At 39.1% G+C, this 25485-nt stretch overlaps 1 protein-coding gene and 1 long non-coding RNA gene across 5 annotated transcripts in view; one reads left to right on the plus strand and one right to left on the minus strand.

Annotated features, from left to right (window-relative positions):
- Positions 1-25485, minus strand: part of INTS10 (integrator complex subunit 10) — a 32929-nt gene that overhangs the window by 6295 nt on the left and 1149 nt on the right. For 3 of the 4 annotated variants that reach the window (XM_081795619.1, XM_081795618.1, XM_081795620.1), the window contains exons 3-15: positions 24425-24528; positions 23584-23723; positions 21277-21358; positions 20637-20777; positions 20038-20209; positions 19193-19362; positions 18277-18410; positions 13417-13570; positions 11522-11604; positions 10305-10457; positions 7210-7318; positions 1953-2032; positions 475-637 (exon numbers count right to left, since the gene is read on the minus strand). In XM_081795619.1, coding sequence (XP_081651745.1) covers positions 475-637; positions 1953-2032; positions 7210-7318; positions 10305-10457; positions 11522-11604; positions 13417-13570; positions 18277-18410; positions 19193-19362; positions 20038-20209; positions 20637-20777; positions 21277-21358; positions 23584-23723; positions 24425-24528 — 1685 coding nt within the window. The remainder of the gene's footprint in view (positions 1-474; positions 638-1952; positions 2033-7209; positions 7319-10304; positions 10458-11521; positions 11605-13416; positions 13571-18276; positions 18411-19192; positions 19363-20037; positions 20210-20636; positions 20778-21276; positions 21359-23583; positions 23724-24424; positions 24529-25485) is intronic. The other variant, XM_081795621.1, reaches the window with a different exon arrangement.
- LOC145715451 (uncharacterized) lies at positions 589-1658 on the plus strand. Its single transcript, XR_014137631.1, has 2 exons — positions 589-686; positions 1411-1658. It is a non-coding gene; the product is annotated as an uncharacterized LOC145715451 (long non-coding RNA).

Consider the following 25485-nt stretch of genomic DNA (forward strand, 5'->3'; position numbering starts at 1 on the left):
GGGCTACACGCATGTTTGGTGGGGACTCAGTGGCAGCTGTAACAGCTGTGACATGGTGCTCTAACAGCTGACCCCCGGGGGACAGTCAGGGCCCTAAGTGAGGCCCAAGGAGGCCCTCTGCCAATAGATGAAGGCCAATGAACTGTTATATTCTATGGCCTCACAGCCAATCTGGGCCTGTCAGGAACCTGAAGGCTATTAATTTAGGCATCTTGGGTATCTTCCCAGAAGCCGCTGCAAGTGGAAAATGTATTTGGGCTACTAATATTCCTGATTCATTGCATCACCTCTGTGAAGCCTTTTATGACTCTCATGAGACCAACTGCCACAGTCCCATTTTTAATCACCATTCTGTCTTTCTTTCCCCCAGAGAAAACCATTATTTCTACCTAGAATGGTTGATTTCTTGTACCATGTGTTAATTCTATAAAAAAAAAGTAAGAATTTCTTATGCTTAAATAAGAAAAAGGATACTTGTAACATAATTGAAAAAATTCTCATATTGGAAATTTCCTTGTTGGCAAATCTTATTGACAGCTTTCAAGAAGAGATTCTCTCCCCGTGGCCACTCTTGCTGAAGCAAGACGATCACATGCCCCAGTGCCATGTCGTCCCTGCTGTCTGTGAAAGCTCGCAGCTGCAAGACAAGGATTTGTGCAGACACAGAAGGAAAAGGAAATCATGGGGTGATCTTAAATATGTCAAATATCACTTCCTTAAAAAATGCTGCTATATGGGGCACCTGGGTAGGTCAGTTGGTAGAGTGTCTTACTTTGGCTCAGGTCATGATTTTGTAGTTCGTGGGTTTGAGGCCCGCACTGGGTTCTGTGCTGACAGCTCAGAGGCTGCAGCCTGCTTTGGATTCTGTGTCTCCCTCTCTCTCTGCCCTCCCCTGCTTGCACTCTGTCTCTCTCTCAAAATCAAGATTAAAAAAAAATGCTGCTGTATGAAAATGTGTGATATCAAGAACAAAACAGAATACCCACTTGCTATGCAAACATCACAACTGCCTTCTGATGGGGGTGGGTCCTAACCAAAGAAACCTCGGTTCCCTCTGTGCTGTGAACAAGGTCTCTGGCAGCGCACTCCGTGAGCATTGTGATGGGAGCTGGATGTGCATGGTGGGCTGGAAGCTTAGTCTTTGGGAAAAGGGCAACAGAAGTTGAGTCGTTCTGTATATCAGAGAGAGGAATTTGGGGATTTCTTTTAAGGAGACGGTTGTGGGCCAGGGTGGGCAAGAAGCCTTGTAGGAGAGGAGGGTGTGAGGAGAACATGGACTGGGGAGAAGAAAGGCACTGAGCAACAAAGAAGGAAGCAGGTGTGTGAACTGGAGAAACGGCAAAAGAACTTTTTGTTCTAAATGAGCAGCGAGGCTTCAAATCACACTTCAAATGGTTTCTGTCTCCCCAGGTGATTCTGACCATGAGTTGAATCCGGGAATTATGGCCCTAAAGCAGAGACCCAATACTGCTGTTCTCCTGCTCACAAGCCTTGGTGAAATGCAGGCCGAGGCTCCGCTCCACCTGCAGCCACAGGCCTAGTGTTCTTCCGACAATCTTTAAACTGGCCCAGTGGTCATCTGGTGGTGGTCATCCTAATGCCTGGAATGCTTTTACCCCCCACATCTTTAGGATAATAAACTCACATCCCTCTACGAACCCAATGGCATTTGTATTCTCTTCTTCTAGCCAATACATTCTGACATACGTTAATGCATAAAGTATTTACTGAACATCACTATGGGCAAGGATATTTGCATAACTGTCCCACTATTCTTTGTAAACTGCTCAAGGATGGGGGTCATCTCCTACTCATTAGTGCCTAGTACAGTTCACAACTAGTATTTGTCAATTCCTAGCTCATGTAATCTCCCCACTACACCAGGTCACTCTAGATCATCACAGCAATGTTCCAAATTAAATTTCTTTCATGCCAATCAACTTTCAGCTTACCTTAAAACAAGCTAACATTAAATGCAGGCAGTACGGCATGATGGCCTTACTGGTACAAGGCAGAAGCTTCAGGTCTGAACCTAATAAAAAGTCCACAATATGTTTGTTATTATCGAAGAAAACAGCTTTGAAAAGCAAATGTTTAAGACTTTTTCCAGAAAAAAAAAGATAAGCAACAGTCATATGACTTCAAATATAGTTAAACCATGATTATATGTAGTGATGATGAAATTGGTTTTTTGAAGGGTCTCTGGATTTCACTTATCAATCTTCTTTCCTAACCCTGCTTAAATACTTTTTAAAAAACATTTCAAATGTATAGAAAATTACATAAAGAATATTACAAATACCACTGTGATCAACACTCAGCTCTATAAAATGTTAACATTTTGCTTTAAAGATTTTATATAAAATATCACAAATTCAGTTGAAGCCTCCTGTGTACCTTTTTAGACCATGTCCTCTTCCATCACCCTAATGTAACTATTATCCTGAATGTGATGTTTTTCATTTCTATGCAACAACAAAGAAGAAAGTTTTGCAAGTGTTCAGTTTACTATATAAATGGCATCATATTATATGCATCCTTCTGAAAACGGTTTTTGGTACTAATACCTATAGTTCTAGCTGACAGTTTTTACTCTTTATGTATTATTCTGCTATTTACATATGCCACAATTCATTTATCCATTCTTTTATGGGGGACACTGAGCTATCCAATTTTTCACTATTACAAACAATGCTGAAATAAACATTCTTATATACATTTTCTTGTGCACTTGTGGAAAAAAAACTTCAGGCAATAATTTTCCAACCAAGACCTTAATCCTTTCCTTTATGGTGTATGCTCTTTATATCCTAAATCCTTCTCTACCCTGAGGACAAAAGTAGCAAGAAATAATGGAGATGTTATGCACACATATTTACACATGTTTATGTATCTAAAACAAAAGGTTCATTGAACAAAGGGTTCAATTTAGCCTTTGTACAGGAGATGCACTCATTTTAATGATACTATTAGACTCTATGTCATTAAAAAAGAAAACATTTGTTTGAAATTCATGACCCAGTGGGTAAGGACCCAAGTTGGAAAGGCACTGATCTAAGAAATTTAACTAGAAGAGGTATACAACTAGGTAATGAGATGTTCAACTGCAACAGCTAAATTGGTCTCCAAAGTGTTGGTGTGAGTTTATATACCTTCCAGAAGCAGACAGGCAATGTGTGTCTTCATATCCTGGTAACCAGGGTTGCTACTTTCTAATCCCTGCATTCTGATGTGTGTGAAATGGTAGCTTACTGTTTTAATCTGAAGTCCCCATATTGCTAATAGGTTAAAAGTTTTCTTTTTTTTTTTTTTAAAGTTGAACCTATGAACCCACAAGATCATGACCCGAGCCAAAATCAAGGGTCGGATGCTTAACTGACTGAGCCACCAAGGGGCTCTGAGCGTTTTTTCAAATAGTTTGTGGCCATTTGGATTTCTGCTTCTGTGAATCTGTTCGTATTCTTTGCCTGTTTTTCTGTGAGGGGTTGGTTGGTTGTTTCTCACTGGTTTGAAGGAGCTGTTTCAAAATTCTGGATGCTCACTTTTTGTTGATTCTGTGTGCTGGACAATTTTCTTACAGTCCATGGCTTAGCCTTTCACTTTGATGACACTATCTTTCATTGGTATTTTAATTTTACTGGGACTAAATTTATGTTGCATGCTTTCTGTAGCCTAAATCCTTCTCCACCTAGAAGGCACAAAGAATCTTTTCTGTATTTTCTTCTAAAAGTTTGGAAGTTTTAGTTTCCATTTTTAAATCTTAAAATTTAAAGAATTTTTGTGTAGTGTGAAGGAGGGATCACATTTCTGTTGTTTTTACATTTGGATCAATTATCCCAGCACCACTGATTAGATAAATTCACTCTTCCTCCACTTAATTGCAATACCACGTGCTTCTTGGTTCTCTATTCCATCAGTCGATCTCTATGCCAATACTACACTATCTTTATTACTATAGCTTTAAAATAAGTCTTGATGTCAGCTAGGTCCAGTCTTACCCACTAGACCTGCTTCTGTTTCACAGAGATACTTAATTTTCAAGGGGTCTGGGCTATTTCTTTCTTTCTTTTTTTTTTTAAGTCTCCCAAGTACCTTAGAGAGCTTCAATAATGATCAAAATTGTCATGCTTTTGTCTTCTAGGAAATTTTTAGTGTCTTAATAAATCTACCTACTAGTCGCAAAGACCTTTTCTTATAAAAAATGTTATCGTTTTAACTTTTCCATTTAGTCTCAGCCCCATCTCAGCTTTCCTTTCTCCAAAGAATTACTCTGGTGTCTTCACTAAAAATCACCTGACCATATTTGTGTGGGTCTCTCTGGGTTCTCCATTCTTCTGCCCATACTGTTTGGATAACTGTAGCTTTACTCAAAAGTCTTGCTATCAGGGGGCGCCTGGGTGGCTCAGTCAGTTGAGTGGCTGACTTTAGCTCAGGTCATGATCTCACAGCTCATGAATTTGAGCCCCACATTGGGCTCTGTGCTGACAGCTCAGAGCCTGGGGCCTGCTTTGCATTCCGTGTCTCCCTCTCTCTCTGCCCCTCTCTTGCTCGCACTCTTTCTCTCTCTCAAAAATAAATAAACATTAAAAAAAAAAAAGTCTTGCTATCAGGTAGGGTAAGTTGCCCAGTTTTGTTAGTCTTTTTCAAAACTGTTTTGGCTATTCTAGGTTGCACTTCTATATAGATTTTAGAATCAAGCTTGTCTAGGGGCACCTAGGTGGCTCAGTCAGTTGAGCATCTAGCTCTTGGTTTTGGCTCAGGTCATGATCTCATGGTTCTTAAGTTCAAGCCCCGCGTCAGGCTCTGTGCTAACAGTGCAGAGCCTACTTGGAATTCTCTCTCTCTCTGCCCCTCCCCTTCTCTCAAAATAAAGAAATAAAAAAAAAAAAAAAAGTCTGATGGGATTTTAATTGGGATTGCATTGAATCTGTACACACATTTGAGGAGGACCAGAACCCTAAAACATTGGAGTCTTCTGATCTATGAACATGATTTTGCATACTTTTCAATACATTTATCCCTAAGTATTTTATGTTTTTTGATATTATTCTATTTGGAGATTCCTTAGACTTTTCTTTTCTTTTTTTTTTTTTTTTTTTTGTTTTAACTTTAGCTATTTTGAGAGAGTGAGAGAGAGAAAGAGAGAGGGAGAGAGAGAGGGAGGGAGAGAGGGGGAGAGAGAGAGAGGGAGGGAGGGAGGGAGGGAGAGAGGGAGAGAGAGAGAGAGAGAGAGAGAGAGAGAGAGAGGGAGAGAGAGAGAGAGAGAGAGAGGGAGAGAGGGAGAGAGGGAGAGAGGGAGAGAGGGAGAGAGAGAGAGAGATCACACACGTGAGTAGGAGAGTGGCAGAGAGGGAGAGACAGAATCCCAAGCAGGCTCTGCGCTATTAGTGCAGGGCCTGATTCAGGGCTCAGTCTCACCAACTTAAGATCACGACCTGAGCCGAAATCTAGAGTCAGACACTTAACTGACTGAGCCACCCAGGCACCCCCCTTAGGTTTTTCTAACATAGCCACATACGTTGCTGCAAATAAAGGCAGTCATATCTGTGAATGAAGATAACTATTTTTCAACCTTTATACCTTTCCTTTTCTGCCTATTGTACTGGCTAGAATCTCTAGTATGTTTAATTGAAGTGGTAAGAGGAGATAGATACTCTTATTAAATTGTTGCTGATCTTGGGGAAAGCATTTGATATTTCATAGTTAAGTACGATGTTGAGGAACATGTTTCTAGTTTGCTAAGATTTTTTAATAATTATGAATAAATGCAAACATAACTGCATAAATGCATATAGATACATTTCTATCTGCATCTATTAGGAAAATTATGATTTTTCTCCTTTAATATATTAAAGTGGTAATATTACAGGGACTGATTTTCCTATGTTAAACCACTTTTGCATTCCCAGTATACTTGGATATGTATTACCCTTCTTATATACTGCTGTATTCTATTTGCTAAGACTTTGAGGATTTTAGAATCTATGTTTATGATGGATACTGGCCTTTAATGTTCTCTTCTGGTAATGCTCTTACACGATTTTGCTTTTAGGGTTATGTTGGCCTTAAAAACTGAATTGGGAAGTGTTCTCTTCTACTCTATTTTCTCAGAGTATGTGTAAGATTGGTGTTACTTCTTCCTAAGTGCTTGACAGAATTCATCAGTGAAGCCATTCAGATCTGCAGTCTTGTGGAAAGGTTTTTGATAACAAATATAATTTCTTTGATAGATGTAGGAACATTTATATTTTCTATTTGATCTGTGTCAGTTTTGATTAGTTGTGTTTTTCAAGGAATTTTTCCATTTCATTAAGTTGTTGAATTTATTGGCATAAAGTCATTAATAATTTATTCTCCTAGTGTCCTTTTGATTTCAGTAGGATCATTCCTGCTATTGGTAATTTGTGCTCTCTTCCTGATCAATCTTGTTAGGAGTTTATCAATTTTATTTTTTTTTCAAAAAACCCAACTTTTAGCTTCATTAATTTCCTCTATTTCATTTTCTATTACATTGATTTCTACCACTAAAATTATTTCCTGTCTTCTATTTTCTTTGGGTTTAACTTGCTTATCTTTTTCTAACTTCTTTTTTTTATTTAAGTTTATTTATTTTTGAGAGAGAGAGAGAGAGAGAGAGAATATGAAAGAGAATGAGAACACAAGTGGGGGAGGGGCAGAGAGAGAGAATCCCAAGCAGGCTCTGTTCTGTCAATGCAGAACCTGATGCGGGGCTCTAACTCACAAACGGTAAGATTATGACCTGAGCCTAAATCAAGAGTTGGACGCTTAACTGTCTGAGCCACCCAAGCGCCCCTCTTTTTCTAATTTCTAAGTATTACAACTAAATTTATATAGTTTTACAATCAATGTGCTACTTGAGGTGAAGCTCAAAATAGCCTACAAGCGATATGCCAGGAAACACTTCTTAACGAATCATCTGCAAATTTTCCGAGAATTGATAAAGATAGGAAAAGGAATTATCAGATATTCTTCAGAGATAACAAACTCAGGAAGTGAAGAGAATTTTGGAAGAAAGATTTGCAGCTGCTTATGAAATCAGTGCCAAGGACAAGCTTGGCAAGGGATTAACTTTTTATATAGTCTGTCAAACCCTGCAGATCATGTATCATCTCATCAGGAATTGTAAAGAATTTTCCAGCCTTGGGTAAAGCCATTTTTACAAAATAAGAATAAAACTTGTCACTGTACCTTTTCTAAATTTGGGCTTTATTTTTGAGGGTTCTTCCTGTGATTTGCCTCCATCTTGAATGGGGAGTACCATGTAGCACATCAAATCAAGGACTTTTTCACATGTCATCTAAAGAAGATCAGATGAAAAGGTACTAATCTGAAATTTTCTCACCGGAAGTAAATCAACATAACAACTAACACACTTATAGCATACAACAGGGCAACGTGTGTACATGTAGGTCTACGGTGCGGCCTCAAATTTTTAAATTTTTTTTTAAAGTTTTATTTTTATTTCTGAGAGAGAGAAAGAGCACAAGTTGGGCAGGGTCAGAGACAGAGAGAGAGACAGAATCTGAAGCAGGCTCCAGGCTCTGAGCTGTCAGCACAGAGCCTGATGCAGAGTTCGAACTCACAAACCACAAGATCATGACCTGAGCTGAAGTCAGACGCTTAACTGACTGAGCAACCCAGGCACCCCTCAAGACTATTTATGGGACCATCACTGTTTGCTCAACAGCAAACGTAGAAAAAGTAAGATTAAATATAGGTACTAGACTTTTGAGGGAATAATAACTCCTTCTTTGCTGGTAAAACAAAAGAACAAAAATTAAAAATTAGTCAAGTATTACCTAAACTACCTATGTGTTTAACAGCACAGTGGCATCCAAAGGAAGAATATCCCAGTCTTAAAGACATTTACTACCTCAATGAAGAGAAAAGTCAACAAAATGGGACACAGAGTAGTGGATTAAATGGTATGATCTAGAGCATAATTTAAAATGAAGGAGAAATATATACAAGCTAAACTAGCTGGAAACAGTTTATGTAGGAAGGTTACCTTCACCAAGTCTTAAAGGGGGGCAATGATTTGAAATGTGGAAAAGAGAAAAAAGCAGTTTCAGAGGAGAGAAAGATGTGGGGAAGGGCTGGGTATTGTTTAAGTAAAAGGAGGGTGTGGTTTAGGAAATACACAAAACTGGTCAGAAGCTGCACTGGTGCTGAGGGAAGCCTCAAGTGCCACACTGAGCAGGCTGGTCTCCATCCACAGACAGTAAGCCATCACCTACGGTCTACCTGTCCAATTCTAATGTTAACAACTAGATTCCATTTAGGGAGCATATTCTATGTGTCAGGCACAACCCTCTCATTATCCTCATTCTACAGATGAGGAAGTGCAGTGTTAAACCCATGCCTCTTAACCTTTTTCATGTCTTGGCACATTCAGAAAATATCTGTAAGGCTGCTCAGAGCTGGCAGTACTAACCTGGAGGCTCCAGCTGCCTTAAGCCACTAACTAAAAGGGTCAGTATCTTGGCACATCCAGAACTCACCCATGGCCACAAGGGTGTGAAGCTCTAGCTTCAAGAGCTCAACAGCTCGGTAGTTAAAAACTTGAACACTGGAATTAGAAAGCTTGGTGAGGTAACTTGGCCCAGGTTACAGAGCTGGCAAGTGGGAAGGCCAGGATGTGTACTCCAGAGACATATGCTACCATCCTTCAATGCCCACCTCCAGCCAATCTTTTTTGTAAATCCCTCCTTGACTACATGGACCCTGGTGAAAACTCCCTTCCCTGAATGCCTACTGTGCATATGTCAGGGGCACACCACTTAATATCTGACTTTTAACTGTCTTATATAAATACTTGCACTTTTCTCTGTAACTCAAATTATATGTCCTGAATGCAGGGATCCCACATTCCCCACACTCTGCTTATATTTTCCACCCCAGCACGTGGCTCAACTCTGGGCACTTTGGAAGTCAATATTTCAAGTAAGTGGAATGATGACAGCAATAGGAAGCAACGACCGTAACTTAGAGATAAAAAAAAATTACAGGCAAAAAACTCAGTTCAGAGCCATTGCTTAGGATGGTAGCAAAGGAAATAAAAGGCACTATACCAAAGACATTAGCTTCATACTGGAAGAATCAAAAAGATTAGCTAGAGTGAGAGGCAACCATTTGATTTGAGAGTTTCGCATCTACGGGCCAGAGAACGAGGGAAACTCACATCTGGATGTGATGGGTCTGAGCTGAAGACAGACAGCTGAAGGCAGCTGGGATCAGGAATAAGTTATAAACCAAAGAGGTAGGCCTAACTGCGATCAGCTTTAATGGAAGTCCTCAAAGAGAATGAATTTGCCTACCTTACTTAAATCTACCCGTTTTATATTCCCTAATACAATGCTGAACAGCAGTGCCTTGTGTAACTGTCTAATTCTGTATGATATATGAATATCTATGTGAGTAAATAATATGTTTTATTTTAAATTCTTATAAGGAATTTACTAAAACTTACAATTAGGTACCTAATAATTACATAAATGATGGCAGAAAAGTATTTTCAATTTTCAATGCACATACTTTACATACTAATTGTTTCTTCCTACATGATGAATTATAAATTGTGTTTCAAAGTTTAAGTTTAAAAACCTAATTTGGGGTTACTAATCACAAAGTAATCAACTTAACATATAGAGAGATGAGAAGAAATCAGAGTTTGTGTGTTAAGTTGTGGTCCTGAATTTATACAGTACCCATGTTTATATAAAGAATGTGCTTATCACTCAATTCAAACATTTATTAAGTATCAAAGCTGTGCAAACCACTGTGGCAGGTGTTATGAGGGACTTAAATGTAAAGAACAGGGTCCCCACCCTGTGGTAGCAGGGGCTCACAATCATAAAGGAAACAGACCTGGAATACCCCATGAGGTATAATCATCATGTAAAAAGCAAATCTGAGGCTCAGATAAGCTATGGAAATCCTCCCTTTCCCACTTAGTATATGCCTCTTCTGTCCAAGTACAATAGGACTGATTCTGCTCTAAAGGGAATCCAGATAAGAAAGTAAAGAAAAAAATAAATCATCCTCCAATAAAATGGAATCTGAAAAGTACTGAAGTCTATTTCAGGAAAGCTGTAAGTAAACAGAAAACGGAGTAAAACAAAATCATCAAGATTTTCATCAGCAGATTAGTTGATTAAAATCTAGGCAGAAAGACCCTTTTTCAAATAAACATGCGTTGTATTAAAAGCCCACTATAGGAAAAAGAGGAAGCCCCAGGGAAGCTTAGTGAATGAGGGTCCCCGTGCAAGGCACACACTACTCACTCTGTACTCTCCTAGAGCGAAGTGGCAAGTCGCTAGCTGGATGAGTGCTCGCTGATGCTCCAGGGTCCCCTGTCCCGTGATCTGTGGCTGAGGAAGTGATCCCTGGAGAGCTGCTAAATGATGCAGGCTGGCTATTGCTTTTTTATATTGACCCTAAAAAAGACATAACAGCGAGGAGATGAAAAACACTGTCATTTAAATAAATCTCCAGAGTTAATTAAGCAAGCAGCAAGCAACTCCAAATAAGGTAGCTCTGCTTGATCATCACAGGAGGAAAGAGGAGACTTAGCAATAATCAAACCAACTTACTTAAAGAAAGATGGGGGGTTCTCAATGGAGGTACTTTACACATACAAAGAGTTTTCTCTCTGGTCTTAATTCCTTTTTTTTTTTTATGTTTATTTATTTCGAGAGAGTGAGATAGTGCATGAGCAGGGGAGGGGCAGAGAGAGGGAGACACAGAATCTGAAGCAGACTCCAGGTTCCGAGCTGCCAGCACAGAGCCCGACGCGGGGCTTGAACTCACAAACCATGAGATCATGACCCGAGCCAAAGTCGGACCCTTAACCGACCGAGCCACCCAGGTGCCTCCCCACCGCCCACTGCTTTCAGTTTATTTAATGATTTTTTAGTACCCTCTACACTCAAAGTGGGGATTGAACTCATGACTCCAAGATCCAGAATCACATGCTCTACTGACTGGGTCAGCCAGGCACCCTTGGTCTTAATTCTTAATACTAAATAAAATAACACCAACTTTTGGATAACGTACATTTTGGATATACCATTTCTTATAAATATTTTACTACTAATACCATCTCTCCTTTACGTAGGATGGAAGCAGCACCCTGTCCATTTCAACAATGGAGGCTGGGAGCTCTGTACCCCCATAGGGAATTTGCTCTCTCCCTTCCAGGCATAAGGAGAGCCAGGCAGAAGGCCTCCATCACAGTGCAGACAAGGAGGGGTGGGAAGTATTCATTTTTTATTGAAAAGTAAAAATCTTACTTTTACAGAGGGGTGTGGCTGGACATCACAAAAGTAACACAGAAGATGCAGCCTTGTCATTTTGGGGTTATTTTGAAATGAAAGACACAACATGTCTTCAGAGCATGACTAGTCTACAGAAGAAACACGCACACCTCGCATGCTACAGTCGGTTCACAGTAATAGTCATTCTACACAAACACAGGAACTTAAATCATATATCACATTACCTGATAGATGATCATATCAGTGAGGAAGATTCTTAACCAAAGCCAAGTATCTGTCTTCCATGCCAAACAAATTCTTGTAAATTCTGAGAATTCAGAAGCAAATTTACCAAAAACATGTTAACAGAGAAGCAGAAAACAAAACAAACCCAGCAAAACAACAGAGAAAAACTACCAAAAAATGGACAGCAACTATAGACTTCGATTTCTAAAACAATGGTCTAGAATTTCGGGTGACTGAGTGGCTCAGTCAGTTGAGCTTCTGACTTCCCCTCAAGTCATGATCTTACAGCTGGTGAGTTCAAGCTGCTCCTCGGGCTCTGTGCTGACAGCTCAGAGCCTGGAGCCTGCTTCAGATTCTGTGTCCCACTCTCTCTTTGTCCCTCCCCCAATCACGTTCTATCTCTCTCTCAAAAATAAACAAACAAACAAAAAAACAATGGTCTATAATTTCAATTAGACAGTGAAGTTAGAATATAATACACAAGCAGTATTTTCACTAGGCACCAACAATTATTAAGCACATACAATGTCCCAAGAGCTGTTCAAAATACAGTTCACATATTATCTCATTTATCTTGTAAATAACTTTGCTCACCTCAGAAAAAGGTATTGTTTTATTTTCACCCAGTTAACTGGATAACAAAGATATAACACTAAGAGTTCTACTCATTTTTTAAAAAGTCAATTTACAAATAAAGAAAAATCCCCTCCAAAGGTCAAGGTCACATACATGTTTATAATTCTAGAGGCAACCGAAGAAACCAAGTGATGCTATATTTACTCAGAAAAAATGAAAATGACATGACACATCTGATCATGGGTTCTGTACAGGTATGTGATGCAAGTGGGCAAGGGATGAAGGTCCACTGGCCAGAAGGAAAGTAAAGAGCCTTGGTTCCAAATTACAGTAAAAATACATTGGTTAGCAAAGTGCTACTGATTTCTAAGTAATGTTGAAATACTTTTTAAAAAACATGTCTATTTGTTTGACACAGAGAAAAAGAGCACATGCACATATTGGGGAGGGACAGGGAGACAGTGAGAGAATTCCAAGCAGACTCCACGCTGTCAGTGCAGAGCCCAGTTTGGGGCTTGAACTCAGGAACCATGAGATCATGACCTGGGAATAAATCAAAGAGTCCAGGGCTTAACTGACTGAGAGCCATCCAACTGCTCCTGAAATACTTAATCACTGTAAAACTTCCCCTAGTTTTAGGTCTATTCTCAAAGGAAAACAAGCTTTCTGTAGTGTGAGTTTTTCAGGTAATAGAGTTAATGCAGATAAAAATAGCATTACCTTTTGTATGCTTGGCTACACTACATAAGGAAGATACAAGGCAGTAGGTCAGAAGAACCAAAAGCACAAAACAAACAAACCCAGCAAGAAAAAGAGGCCAGCAATACAAATGTTAAAAGACCTAAAGCTCTCCCTGACACTCCACCCCAACCCTAATTATAATTATACTCAGAGTAGGGGCACCTGGGTGGCTCAGTCAGTTAAGCCTCCGGCTCTTGATTTTGGTTCAGGTCATGATCTCACGGTTCCGGAGTTCGAGCCCCTCACAGGGCTCTACCCTAACTGCACGGAACCTGCTTGGGATTCCTCTCTCTCTCTCTCTCTCTGTGCCCCTCCCCTGCGTGTTCACAGGCTCTCTTTCTCTCTCAAAATAAGTAAACTTTAAAAAAAAAAACCACTCATAGTAAAAGCTAAGAGGTAAATGGTTATTTGATCAATAACTGATTAGGTGTCCTACTCAAAAAGAATCCTATAAAACATGTCAACTACTGTAATCAATTTAGTTAGCCATGTCTTATTTCAAGCAGAATAGTGTTTTTATTAGCACACTAACCTTATATAAAAATTAAACAGCACCAATACAACAGCATGTTCTTACCCTTGTCAAGGAATTCTAGGGAGTAGAGCAACTCCCAGCTCTCCCTGGCCAGCTTAAAGCTTTCTAGCACTTCAATGGAGTTAGCAAGCTCTGCTTTATTGACTACAATGTGACGATTCCTTCCTTTTGCCGAACAGTCTTCATCATCCGAACTCTGTTTAGAGAAGGTGAAGAATAGGACTAACTTATAGTTATGTATGCGTGACCCTTCAACAGCATGGGTTTGAATGACACAGATCCATTTATACACAGATTTTTTTACAGTACAGCAGTGTAAATGTTTTTTCTCCTCATGATTTCCTTAATAACATTTTTTTCTCCAGCTTACTTTATTGTAAGAATACAGTATATAATACATAACACATAACAAATACAGAATAACCAACTACTTATGTTGTTGGTAAGGCTTCTGGTCAATAGTAGGCTGTTAGTAGTTAAGTTTTGGGGGGAGTCAAAAGTTATACACAGATCTGTGACTGTGTAGGGCGCATAGGGCTGGCGCCCCTAACCCCCTTGTTCAAGGGTCAGCTGCACTGGTGTGTTATTATATTTGTTGCCACCAATTCTGATTACCATATGGACTTTATCAAAGGATACTATCCTGAGTATAATTTTTGAATTTAACAATTTAGCTTTAAAAATTAATGTAAATTTTCCATCTTTTCACTCTTACACATTCAATTTTTACCTTAAAAATTAAGCTTATTTTTAAAAAATTTTTTTTTACATTTTTATTTATTTTTGAGAGACAGAGACAGAGCGCAAGTGGGGGAGGGACAGAGAGAGAATGAGACACAGAATCCAAAGCAGGCCCCAGGCGCTGAGCTGTCAGCACAGAGCCCGATGCCAGGCTTGAACCCACGAACCGTGAGATCATGACCTGAGCTGAAGTCAGACACCCAACCGACTGAGCCACTCAGGTGCCCCTAAGCTTATGTTTTTCTCATGATAAATTCTAAGCTTATGTTGCTTTCAAGTAAAGCTCCAATAATTTAAAAACATTATCAGTGTTATAAAAGCCCCAAATCAGATTTTTATATTCAGAGATAAAGCTTAAGTAGCATCTGTTTTATAGTTTACTTTCCCCCCCAATATGTGACATCATTCAATTTGCTTCCAAATAAGTTTGTCATGTCGTGGAATAAAATTAAAGCCCAAATGCCCTAAGAATTGAGAGAAATGAGTTACTTATTTTTTTGTTCCCTAGATATATCTTCTCCTGTGGCCACCCCTCTCTTTGGCTCTGCTCCCCCAATGCAAGGTGTCGGCCAGGAATTACTTATGCTTAACAATAATACTTATCTATTAATGCCTTCTGTATTTTACAAAAGAGTTCTACGTTTCTTGTTCTTCATCCCAAGAAATATTTAGCCAAAGAAAAGAGAGGTCTCAGAGAATTGCTTGTTGTAAGTGTTGTAAGTGTTGTAAGTGCCAGTGAGCATGGTTAGACATTTTGCCAAAAAATAGTAAAGGTAAAACAGCTCCATTTAATTTTATTTTGCTGAGAATTTCTTGACTCTTATTCTATCTAGGTTATTTTGCCAACTTAATGACCCAAATTAAATTCTCCCTGCAAATTTTTACATCACTAAGATCATTTAAAAATATGTACAAATATTTTAGCTAAAAACTCAATTCCTCAAGCTAATCTCAGAAAAAACAAGTCCTTCCCTCCCACCTTTCTCCCCCTCAGACTTAGTATCCTCCTGCTACTCCTGATGCTTGGGGACCCTCCCTACCCACTCTATTTAGCTGCCACATTCTTATCCTCCCTCAGTAATGACACATACCCCATCCCTTTCACAATCAAAACCTGCTAGGCATCTTATTTTTTCAGGGTCCAGCTCCTTGCCACATGTTGCCAATCTAATAAGATACACTGATATGAATGGGGTAGCCACTGGTGTTGCAACTTAGAGAAAACATTCCTGCCTCAAAATGAGATTGGGAGTTTATGGAAGGGACCTCAGATGTGGTGGGAATAGTATGGAGTTCTAAACAGTTTCTAGAATTTAGAGAAATTACTTTCGAAATGCAAAAGTAGCCTCTGAAGTTCCGAGGGAATGCTGTAAGCAAGAATCCTGACTACAGGGAACACACACAAATGTGTGCGGGTGGAGAACTTATTGCCCGTGGGAGAGGACAGCCCCCAGCTCCAGCCACCTGACATGTCACGTGAGCCAAGGAATTCAGCTGGGTGGAGAATGCACACCCATCTCAGGTGGGCAGCCTCTGCCCTGCTCCAAATATGTGCCAGCGTTAGGGGGCCAGTGTATCAGATACTGTTGTGAGAAATCTCCCAATTTTTTGACAGTTATTAAAAGAAACAAAACACTACAACAAGATGAGCTGATAAGCTGAACTTTGGGCCATCAGATATGTCCTCTGCTGTGATGGCACACACAGACCTGGCAGGGAAGGAGGGGGGTTGGGGGGGGTGCAGACTGTGGCACAGAATGAAAACCAGGAAGAAATCAGTTAGGAGAGTAAAAACAAAAATAGATGGAAACACAGATTGGCTGGAGAGCCAGAGTATGAGAGCAGGGCCTGCCAGGTGACACATGACAGGTGAAGAACAGGAGGAACCAGAGGGCCAGAGGGTTTAAGGAGGCTGCAGAGGGACAAAAGTCTGGGCTTACAGCTAAGAGACTAGCACACAGCCTGCCAGAGAGAAGTACTCCAACCCTAGAGCACAGCCCAGGGGCAGAGGTCCAGGGGTAGGAAGGGGCTCAGAGCACTGGAGGATGCAAAGGCCTGATCAGTAACTGCCTTAAAGCCAAAGTGAAGAGTTTGGCTTTTATTCTGAGCATGATGGGAAGCCACTAGAGGTGGTAAAGAAAAGGAGTGATGTCTGCTTCATGTCTTTAAAACGTCACTAAGCCTGCTGGGTAGAGAAGAGAGATGGCAGGGAGCAAGAGGGCAAGCAGGAAGAGGATGATCCCGATGATATACGAAAGACTGGGATGCCTTGGACAGGGAGGAAGTGGTGGAGATGGAGAAACAGACTGAGAGCCATGTTATTTATACTGATTTATATGGGACATGTCATTGCTTTTAGCTAAAACCAGTATTATTACAACCTATTATTACATGGCAGGTATCTGTGGTCTTAACGTGACACACCCAGATAAACCACGCACTCATGGAAACCAAAAGGGAGAGTGAACGAGTTATCCCTCCTGGGAATGTCAGCAAAGAAGGAAAGAGTAGGTACCTAGCAGCCTTAGGAATCTTTTTAAAGCATGACTCAGAGGGCATCCAGGAAAGTCTGATTGGCACAGAGTTCTCAAAATGGGGTTCAGGGTTGGATTTCAACCCTGAAATCTCTCAACCTCTGAAATTATTTGTAGAACAGTAAATGTGTGCATTTTTCTGTGGGAGGAAACAAATGAATTTATCATAAGGTTTAATAACCTTAAAAACCTTCAGAAGGCTTGGTCTTCCCTGCTCCATTCTATCTCATACAATCTATAAAAACATCAGATTAAACTGACATTTTTTTAAAAATTAAAAAAAAATTTCTTGAGAGAGAGAGTGTCAGAGTGTGAGCAGAGAAGGGGTGGAGAGAAAGGCAGACACAGAATCCAAAGCAAGCTCTAGGCTCTGTCAGCGCAGAGCCCAACATGGGGCTCAAACTCACAAACTGTGAAATTGTGACCTAAACTGAAGTCAGACGCTCAACTAACCGAGCCACCCAGGCACCCAGATTAAACTGATCTTAAGGCACATTATCTCCTCATGCCCCGGTCTAGTAAATGTTACTTAGGGGCTGAAGAAGTAGTGAGGGGACTGAAAGGAGGAGAGGGGACAGGAAGTAGGTGAAACTCTGGGCTCCCCTGAGGTATTCACCTGGAGCAGGGATTAGCAAACTGTGACCTGCAGGTCAAATGGTCCTTTAGTAAATAAAGTTTTATTAGAACACGGCCACTTCATTTGTTTACTATTGTCTATCGCTGTTTTTTTGTATTGTAACAGCAGAGCTGAGTAGCTAGCTGCAGCAGAGACCGCTGAGCCTCTAAAGCCTAACCTACTTATTACCTGGCCCTTTACAGAGAAAGTTCGCTGACTCCTGACCTAAAGCATCTCCACTGGGCCTCCACTAAAGCTTTTCTTGAAAGGATTCCTCTGCATTAAAATTAAATTTAGAAATCACTGTCCCGTCCAGGCCTGCTGCCTGGCCTAATCAGAAGACCAGTGGTTCTTCACATTCTCTGGCCTCTTACATCTTGTGCAAACTGTCTACTCTTCACAAATTTCACCCCCCAATTGCAAATGACAAAATGCTATACATCCTTCAAGGCTGATTTCAAATGCTGACCTCCTTCATGAAACCTTTCTGACATGTCCCCTTGGGTTGTAATTACTTCCTAGCTGGAACACCTCAGCACTTTCCATTCTGAGGCCAGGACTCAGCATAGCACTCTGTCTAGACGTTCAATGCAGTTCATTTGCCTTTGCTTTTTACATTTGATGTCATGCTGTCAAAAGAGGTAGAATTAACTTACACCAGGGTTTCTCAACATTTGCCTTTTGGGCTGGACAACTCTTTGTCGTGGGCCTGTCCTGGTCACTCTGGCATGGTTAGCGGCATCTCTGGCCTCTACATGGTAGATATTAATAGCAATTCCTCCACACCAAGCCGTGGAAATAAAAAAATGTCCCCAGACACTGCCATATGTCCGGGGGGGAGGGGGAGGGCGGCAAAATCACTTTAGTTGAGAACCGCTGATTTATACGGTAATTATGACGAAAAGCCCCAACAACTTTATCAATTCAGCTCCAAAGCTATATTTTACAAAGACTCATTTCCAGCAAACCATAAACACATAATCTGTTAATAATCATATCTGAAAGGATTACCATGGTTTTTTCTCTTCCCTCAGCTAGTTTCCTCTTTTTATGTATATGTTTGTTACGATCAATTTCTACATCACCATACACATTTGATACATCCTCAAGAAGAACCAGTGGAACTTGGCTTGGGGCATTAGGACCTATGGATGGGGGGAAACACCAACACTTAAAAATGCGGCAAGGAAAAGAAAACAATATCAGGTAGAAGTTTACTCAGCTGTAAATACAGGTCATTAAAAAGTATGTTCAGTGTGATCTCAGTTAGGTAGACAAACAAGTGTGCAAGAATAGAAGACTATACAGATATACACCAAATAGTTAATAAAGGTTCTCTCTCAATGACAGATTATAAATCAAAGTTCCTTCTTTGTTATTTGTTCTTACTTATCCAGAAATTTTTTATAGCTATCATGAATCATAAAATTAGCAAAAAACACTAAGAGTGTATTATATGTACAATACATTATAGCTACAAATTCCAAACAATATCTAAATATATGAAAGGCTATAAGGCAATACACAAAAATGAGAGTAGTTATATTGGATGGGTAGGTGATTTCATGCTCTTATTTTTCTATTTTTCATGTTTTATATGAATTTATATGCAAATATATTACTTAAAAAATCTCTGTCTACTGCAAAGTCTTTGTGAAATCTACTTTAACACTTTGCTACATCTGCTGCTTTTTAAAAACAGAGGCACTGAATATCTGTATTTAGTTTCACGGTACCACTATATCCTTTAATATGGAAACTGTAAATGAAAACATACTTACATAAAAACTACCAACAACTAAAAGAAAGCCCTGGTGTTACCCCGCAGTTATTTGCATCTAAGAACAATGTTAAGGTTACCATTTTCATCTTTCATCATCCTAGCCAAAGTCAGTATTTTGGGAGACTCTAAAATTCTTAAACCAACCTTGGAACAGAGATGGTTGTATGCTGTTGACATACTGGAATGCATTCTTAAAGAAGACCAACATAGTGGAATAAACCACTTGGTTTTTATATTTTGCATGAGCTTCATTATCAAAGTTGGTCATGTATCTGCAGAGATCCTTCATTCTATGCAAAATATCACCATAGCTTCTGAAAGATGAAGGATGACAAAAATTAATTACTCTGGGCTTGACAGCAAAAGGTCTAGAGAAAAGCCCTAACAGAAGCATTACATTTGCCAAATGTAGCAGCAGGCATTTGAAATTCCCCTTCTGAATTAGAGCAATAATCAGATCACTATTTCAGGACACAGACACAACAAAATAGCTATTGTTTCCTCTGAATGCGAAGGAATGCTTCAACCTCAACATCTTCTTAAGAGTTCACACTTTCATTGCGAATCTTTTTTTTTTTTTTTTTTTTTAAATTTTTTCAACGTTTTTTATTTATTTTTGGGACAGAGAGAGACAGAGCATGAACGGGGGAGGGGCAGAGAGAGAGGGAGACACAGAATCGGAAACAGGCTCCAGGCTCCGAGCCATCAGCCCAGAGCCTGACGCGGGGCTCGAACTCACGGACCGCGAGATCGTGACCTGGCTGAAGTCGGACGCTTAACCGACTGCGCCACCCAGGCGCCCCGCGAATCTTTTAATAAAGTGAAAAACCACCCTCTTTTGCATAAATACCATGGTTACAGAATTTGCCCAAACAAAAGTATACCTATGCATTATACGCTTTTTAAGAATGTGATTTTGTTTTTAAAGATCTTGAGAACATGGTATCAGAAGACTTGCTAAGCAATTCTAGAAATGAATAATGTTTTACCGTCTTCCTTTATCCATCTGCCATTCACATCTCATTCCAACAACATTTAAAATCTTAAACAACCTCTCCCAAGGGTCCACAATCTGGGATGATTTTTCAGTCAGCCCTTCTATTATGTACTTCTGAGAGCTCCGTTTGCTAGGTGACATTAAATCAGATGATTCTTGGGCACCTGAGAAATGAGAAGAGTAGTCTACAATTAATTGTACTACTTACTATGTATGTGATACCTGACAGAGAAAGAAAAAGAATCCCCATTCAAAGGACAAGAGCACAGAATACAAACACATTATGTGCTTTGTTTAAAGACCCACAACTGGCCACGGGTATAGCAGAAAATGACTTTTGAGCTGTGGTACACGTATGAAGCTTGGTGCACTCACATCATAGTTCAGCAAGTTGACTGTTTCAGTCAAATGGTAAAACTGGTTCCAGAAAAGTTTTATCTCTTACTTGTAGTATTTTTTTTCCAGGAACCATCTTTTAGAAACACTATCAAACTGGTGTGTATCCAGAGAATAATCAGAATGATGAGGGATTTCTGAGTTTGCAATTTACTAAAGTCTGTATAAATAAAACTGCAGGATATTTTCACTTACCTTGGTGCTGACTCTCTATTTGAGTAGACCTAGTGACGTAATTGATATAAAATTCAGCTGCTTTGTTCAAGTACTTATATAATAAATTGGCAGGCAATCGAACATCATGGTTGTTAATTATTAGTGGAAGAACATCACAAACTGTTGAAGGAGAAAAATAAGAAAAAACGATGAAGTTGTCTGTCTACCCTACAATTGTGAGAAAAACAGAATTTGTTTTAGACTTCACTTAATGTAATTACCTAAAATATATAGGGGAACAACCCCCTTATGGCACATTTATTTAAAATTTACAGTGCACAGGGCACTAGTGGCTGGAGCTAGCAAGGAAACACACAGGCAGATTCTACATTATGGGTACTGGTCTAGTTCTTGAACTAGTGACAATTCAGATGTTTATTATTATGCTTCATACTTGAATATATGGTTGTACATATTCTTTTGGAGGTATCAAATATGACAATAAAAATTTAGAAGTTGTTTAAAATGCTTTCTGGACTAAAAAAATAAACCAGGATTTAAATTTCATAATATGAAAAGTTCTTTTGCTTTCCAGAAATGACCTTATCCCTAAAATGATACTTACTCCAGCATATTCTACTCACTGCAAAGAATTAGTACAAAATACAATTTTTCTTACCAAATAATTTTCTAAAGCAGTTAACAGGAGATTCTTGTTCTTCAATAGTTTCAGCCTCTAATAGTGCTTCCCCAAGGCCAACCTGTTTCAAAATACAATTAGTCATTTAAATGGGTTACAGTTTAAGATGTCAGAATTACATAAAGAAATGGCTTTTAGGGGCGCCTGGGTGGCTTGGTCGGTTAAGCGTCTGACTTCAGCTCAGGTCATGATCTCACCGTCTGTGAGTTCGAGCCCCGCCTCGGGCTCTGTGCTGACGGCTCAGAGCCTGGAGCCTGTTTCGGATTCTGTGTCTCCCTCTCTCTCTGCCCCTCCCCTGTTCATGCTCTGTCTCTCTCTGTCTCAAAAATAAATAAACGTTAAAAAAAAATTAAAAAAAAAAAAAAAAAAAAAAAAAAAAAAAAAAAAGAAATGGCTTTTAAAATTTACCACAGTCTGTATATGCAAACTTCCCCAGGAAACAAATATTCTCATTTTAAAGACTAGAAAACAAAAGGATACATCAGCAACACAGCCCAGAAGGAAACCCTAAATTCACCTGATCAACAACTACTCTGTCTTGGTTATGCTCCTCTGAACTAGTAAAATTAAAATGAAAATTAAATGTCTACAGAAACTTAAAGGAAGGGTTGGAACTGATTAGAATAATAGATTTTGTACCAAACATAGAAACTATTCTCTGCATCAAAATATATTATGTTGGCAAACCTTATCACTTTCAAGAGTTGTCACAAATAGGCAATCATACAGCCTAGGCTAGGCTAGACACATCTGTTTGACTTTTTTTTTTAATTTTTGACAGAGATAAAGAAACAGTGTGAGCAGGGGAGGGCCGCAGACAGGGAAAGAGACAGAAAGCTAAGCAGACTCCACATCATCAGCACAGAGCCTGATGCAGGGCTTAAACCCACAAGAACCACGAGATCATGACCCCAGCCACAATTAAGAGTCAGATGCCTAACTGAATGAGCACCCAGGTGTCCCACAACTGTCTGACATTTAAGGCCACCTTTCCATTACTTTCTACTATATATTTCCTAGCATAGTAGAAAGTTAGCTTATCAAAACCCATCAAGGTGTCTGTGTTATCTCCTTGGGGTCACTTGGGGATGCTTGGGGTAGGGGTAGAACAATGTAAAAGATAATATAATACAAACAGTTAAAAGTTGAGTAATGATTAAAGAATGCATTGGGTTGAATAGCATCCTCCCAAAATTCATGTCCACCTCCACTCAGCATGTGACCTTACATATACTTTATGCTATAAAAAAAAAATAAGGTCTTTGTAGATGCAATTAGTTAAGATGAAGGCATACTAGGTTAGGACAGGCCCTAAATCCAATGACTACAATCTTTACAAGGTCATGTGAAGACACAGGAACACAGGGAAGACACACAGAGAAGGAGGCCATATGACAACAGAGGCAGACACTGAAATGATGTAGCTGCAAGCCAAGAAATGACAGACTGCTGGTGACCACCAGAAGCTAGGAAGAGTAGGAAGCATTCTTCCCTAGAGCCTTTATAGGGAGCATGGCCCTGCCCACACCTTGCTTTTTTCAACTTTCAGCTTCCAGAACTGTGAGAGAATAAATTTCTGTTGTCTTAAGCCACTCAGTTTTCTGGTACTTTGTTATAGCAGCCCTAGGCAACTGATATAGGGAGGTACAGAAAAGGTTAACTGGGGCCAAAGCTTGAAAAATGGTGCGGGAAAGAATAAGCAACAGAGCTGGAATTAAGAGTTAGTGATTTGAATCCTGACTCTTCCATTTGATGGCTATGGAAATTACTAACATATTTAAGATTCAGTTTCTTCATCTGTACAGTCGGATACTATCTACCTCAAAGGGTCTGGGAAGTACAGGAGATACCGAACACTTACCAATGCCTGCCAATAGCATTCAATAATTATTACAGATATAAGTAATTGAGGGAAAAGTACATGAAAAACATGCCTGTTAAGACTACAGACTATGGCTCTCATTTAAATTCAAACATGTTCCTGACTACAATGGAGTAGGATTTTTAAAATAATTTTACTGTACTTTACAGACTGCAAATAAACAGCACTGTCAAAGCTGGCTGTTTCCTTACACCGACAGGACAACTTCTACTGGAAATTTATAAAGTTTGATAACAGTGACATACTTTTAGCTTTACTGACAAAAATTTCTTATATTCAATCTTACCTAGTGCTCTTCAGAATTTCTGCTCTAAAATAATACACACTATTGCTTTTAACCCAACTGATGAATGTGTTGATCAATTTTATTTTCTCTTAAGAAAAAGGAAATGATCAAATCATACCCCATGCTGTACCACTGTTTCAGGGAAGCGTCTCAAAAGCAGAAGCAACATTTCTGATCGTTCCAACGTGTTGAAGCATTGTTCTGTTACCTTTAGTAACATTTCGCACTGGACTCGACCAGGGAGAGTTTCAAACAAACCTGTACATAACACATTTTACTTTAAAAAATTTCTTTCAGAAAGAAAATCTTGAAACTAATATGGAAGTAAGGCATTTTCATGTACAGAACAATAAATACTACATTTAGAATAACTGAGTTTCACCTACAACCTAGAAGGCTTTTGGGTTAGATGGTAATGGACACAGATGTTTGCTGAATGACCCTAAAACCCTTGGAGGCCTTATTGGATCCAGGAGACAAGAATGGCTTATGTGAAGGGTCACAATAGTGCTTGCTGTTGGCTGAGATAAAGAGGATGCACTTGTTTATGCTGAAATGACCTTAACTACCTACTTTCTATTTTATCCAGAATTTGAAATCTTTGGCTATAGCAATCAACACAAAGTGAGGGTTAACAAGAAAGGTCATAAATTGCTAAAAGTTTCTCTCCCATTTTGTGGAGATATGTTTAATCTATAGATGCTTTCCGATCACTGCAAAACCTGTTAAAAATATATTCAATTCCCTGGGCTAACTGATAAATTTGCACCCTTTAAGGAAGCTTATGGGTTTCTAAGCAAATGCTCAAGAGACCAAGTGACACCATTTGTACAAACTTCAGTTGTCAAGAGCAAAATATACATGTGGGTACCAATACTACAGATGTGAGTTACCATATATAACTTAGTAGTCCAGAAATGGTAATTTATACACCCAATAAGTTATCACTCCATTCTTACTTCTTAAAAATTGGGTTTGTTTATCCTGTGAATCATTCCTTAATGCTGATGTAATAATGCTGATTTCTCTCCACACCACCGGCTGATCTGGGAAATTCACAAACCTATTTTTAAAATGAATGCATTAAATTAAAATGTCAGATTCTATATAGTATTCAAAAAAGAAAATAAGATTAGCATATAGAGAAAAACACATTTTTCTTTATTCCAAGTAAATATGTAGATGTAACAAAACAAAGCAAAATAAAGATATAAAATAAAAACTAAGGAAAATGAAGTTAATCACAACAGTCTTTAGAGTTTTTGTAAGTGAAAAGACAAACGACCATAATATATAAAGCATTTGTAAACATCAACAAGAAAAAGGGACTAAAAAAAAAAAAACCCCAAAACCAAAAACAAACAACTACCCAAAAGTGGGCAAAGGCAAATCACAGAAACAATGCAAAGAGAACACTTAAAAAGATACTCAGTCTTATTAGTAATACAATGAACACAATTTTTTTAAAAAAGCAACATACCACTTTCCATCACAATGGCAAAAATTAAAATCTAAAAGACTGATACATACAATGTTGGCAAATGTGTGGGAAAATGGGCACTCTTATACATTGTTGGTAGAAATGTAAAGTGGAATAGTATTTTTTGGAGAGTGATTTGGTAGTGTATCAACATATAAAATACTATACCCTTGACTGTGAAAATCAATGTTTAAGAATCTACTCTATAGAAAAACACCACAATATGGGTACAAAATTCCTTACTGACACTGAATACAATCTCAAATAATTGGAAAGTATCTAAATGTCCACCAATGTTACGAAACCTTATGCAAATATGAAAAAGAGCTCTACATCCTGAGAAAGCATCTCTCCATTAAAATGGGTGAAGAAAGCAAGCTGCAGCATGATATAAGTAGTATGATCTCACTTTTGTAACCCTTCCCCACAAATACTTTTATGTCTTCTGTACTGTGTATGCATGTATACAGAGACACCCAAAACTTAACTCAGGTTGAGTTGTAGGGACTTTCACTTGTCATTCTCTATACTTCAGTATTG

The sequence above is a fragment of the Panthera onca genome, chromosome B1 (genome assembly GCF_046562875.1).
Source record: "Panthera onca isolate mPanOnc1 chromosome B1, mPanOnc1 haplotype 2, whole genome shotgun sequence".
Taxonomy (NCBI): domain Eukaryota; kingdom Metazoa; phylum Chordata; class Mammalia; order Carnivora; family Felidae; genus Panthera; species Panthera onca.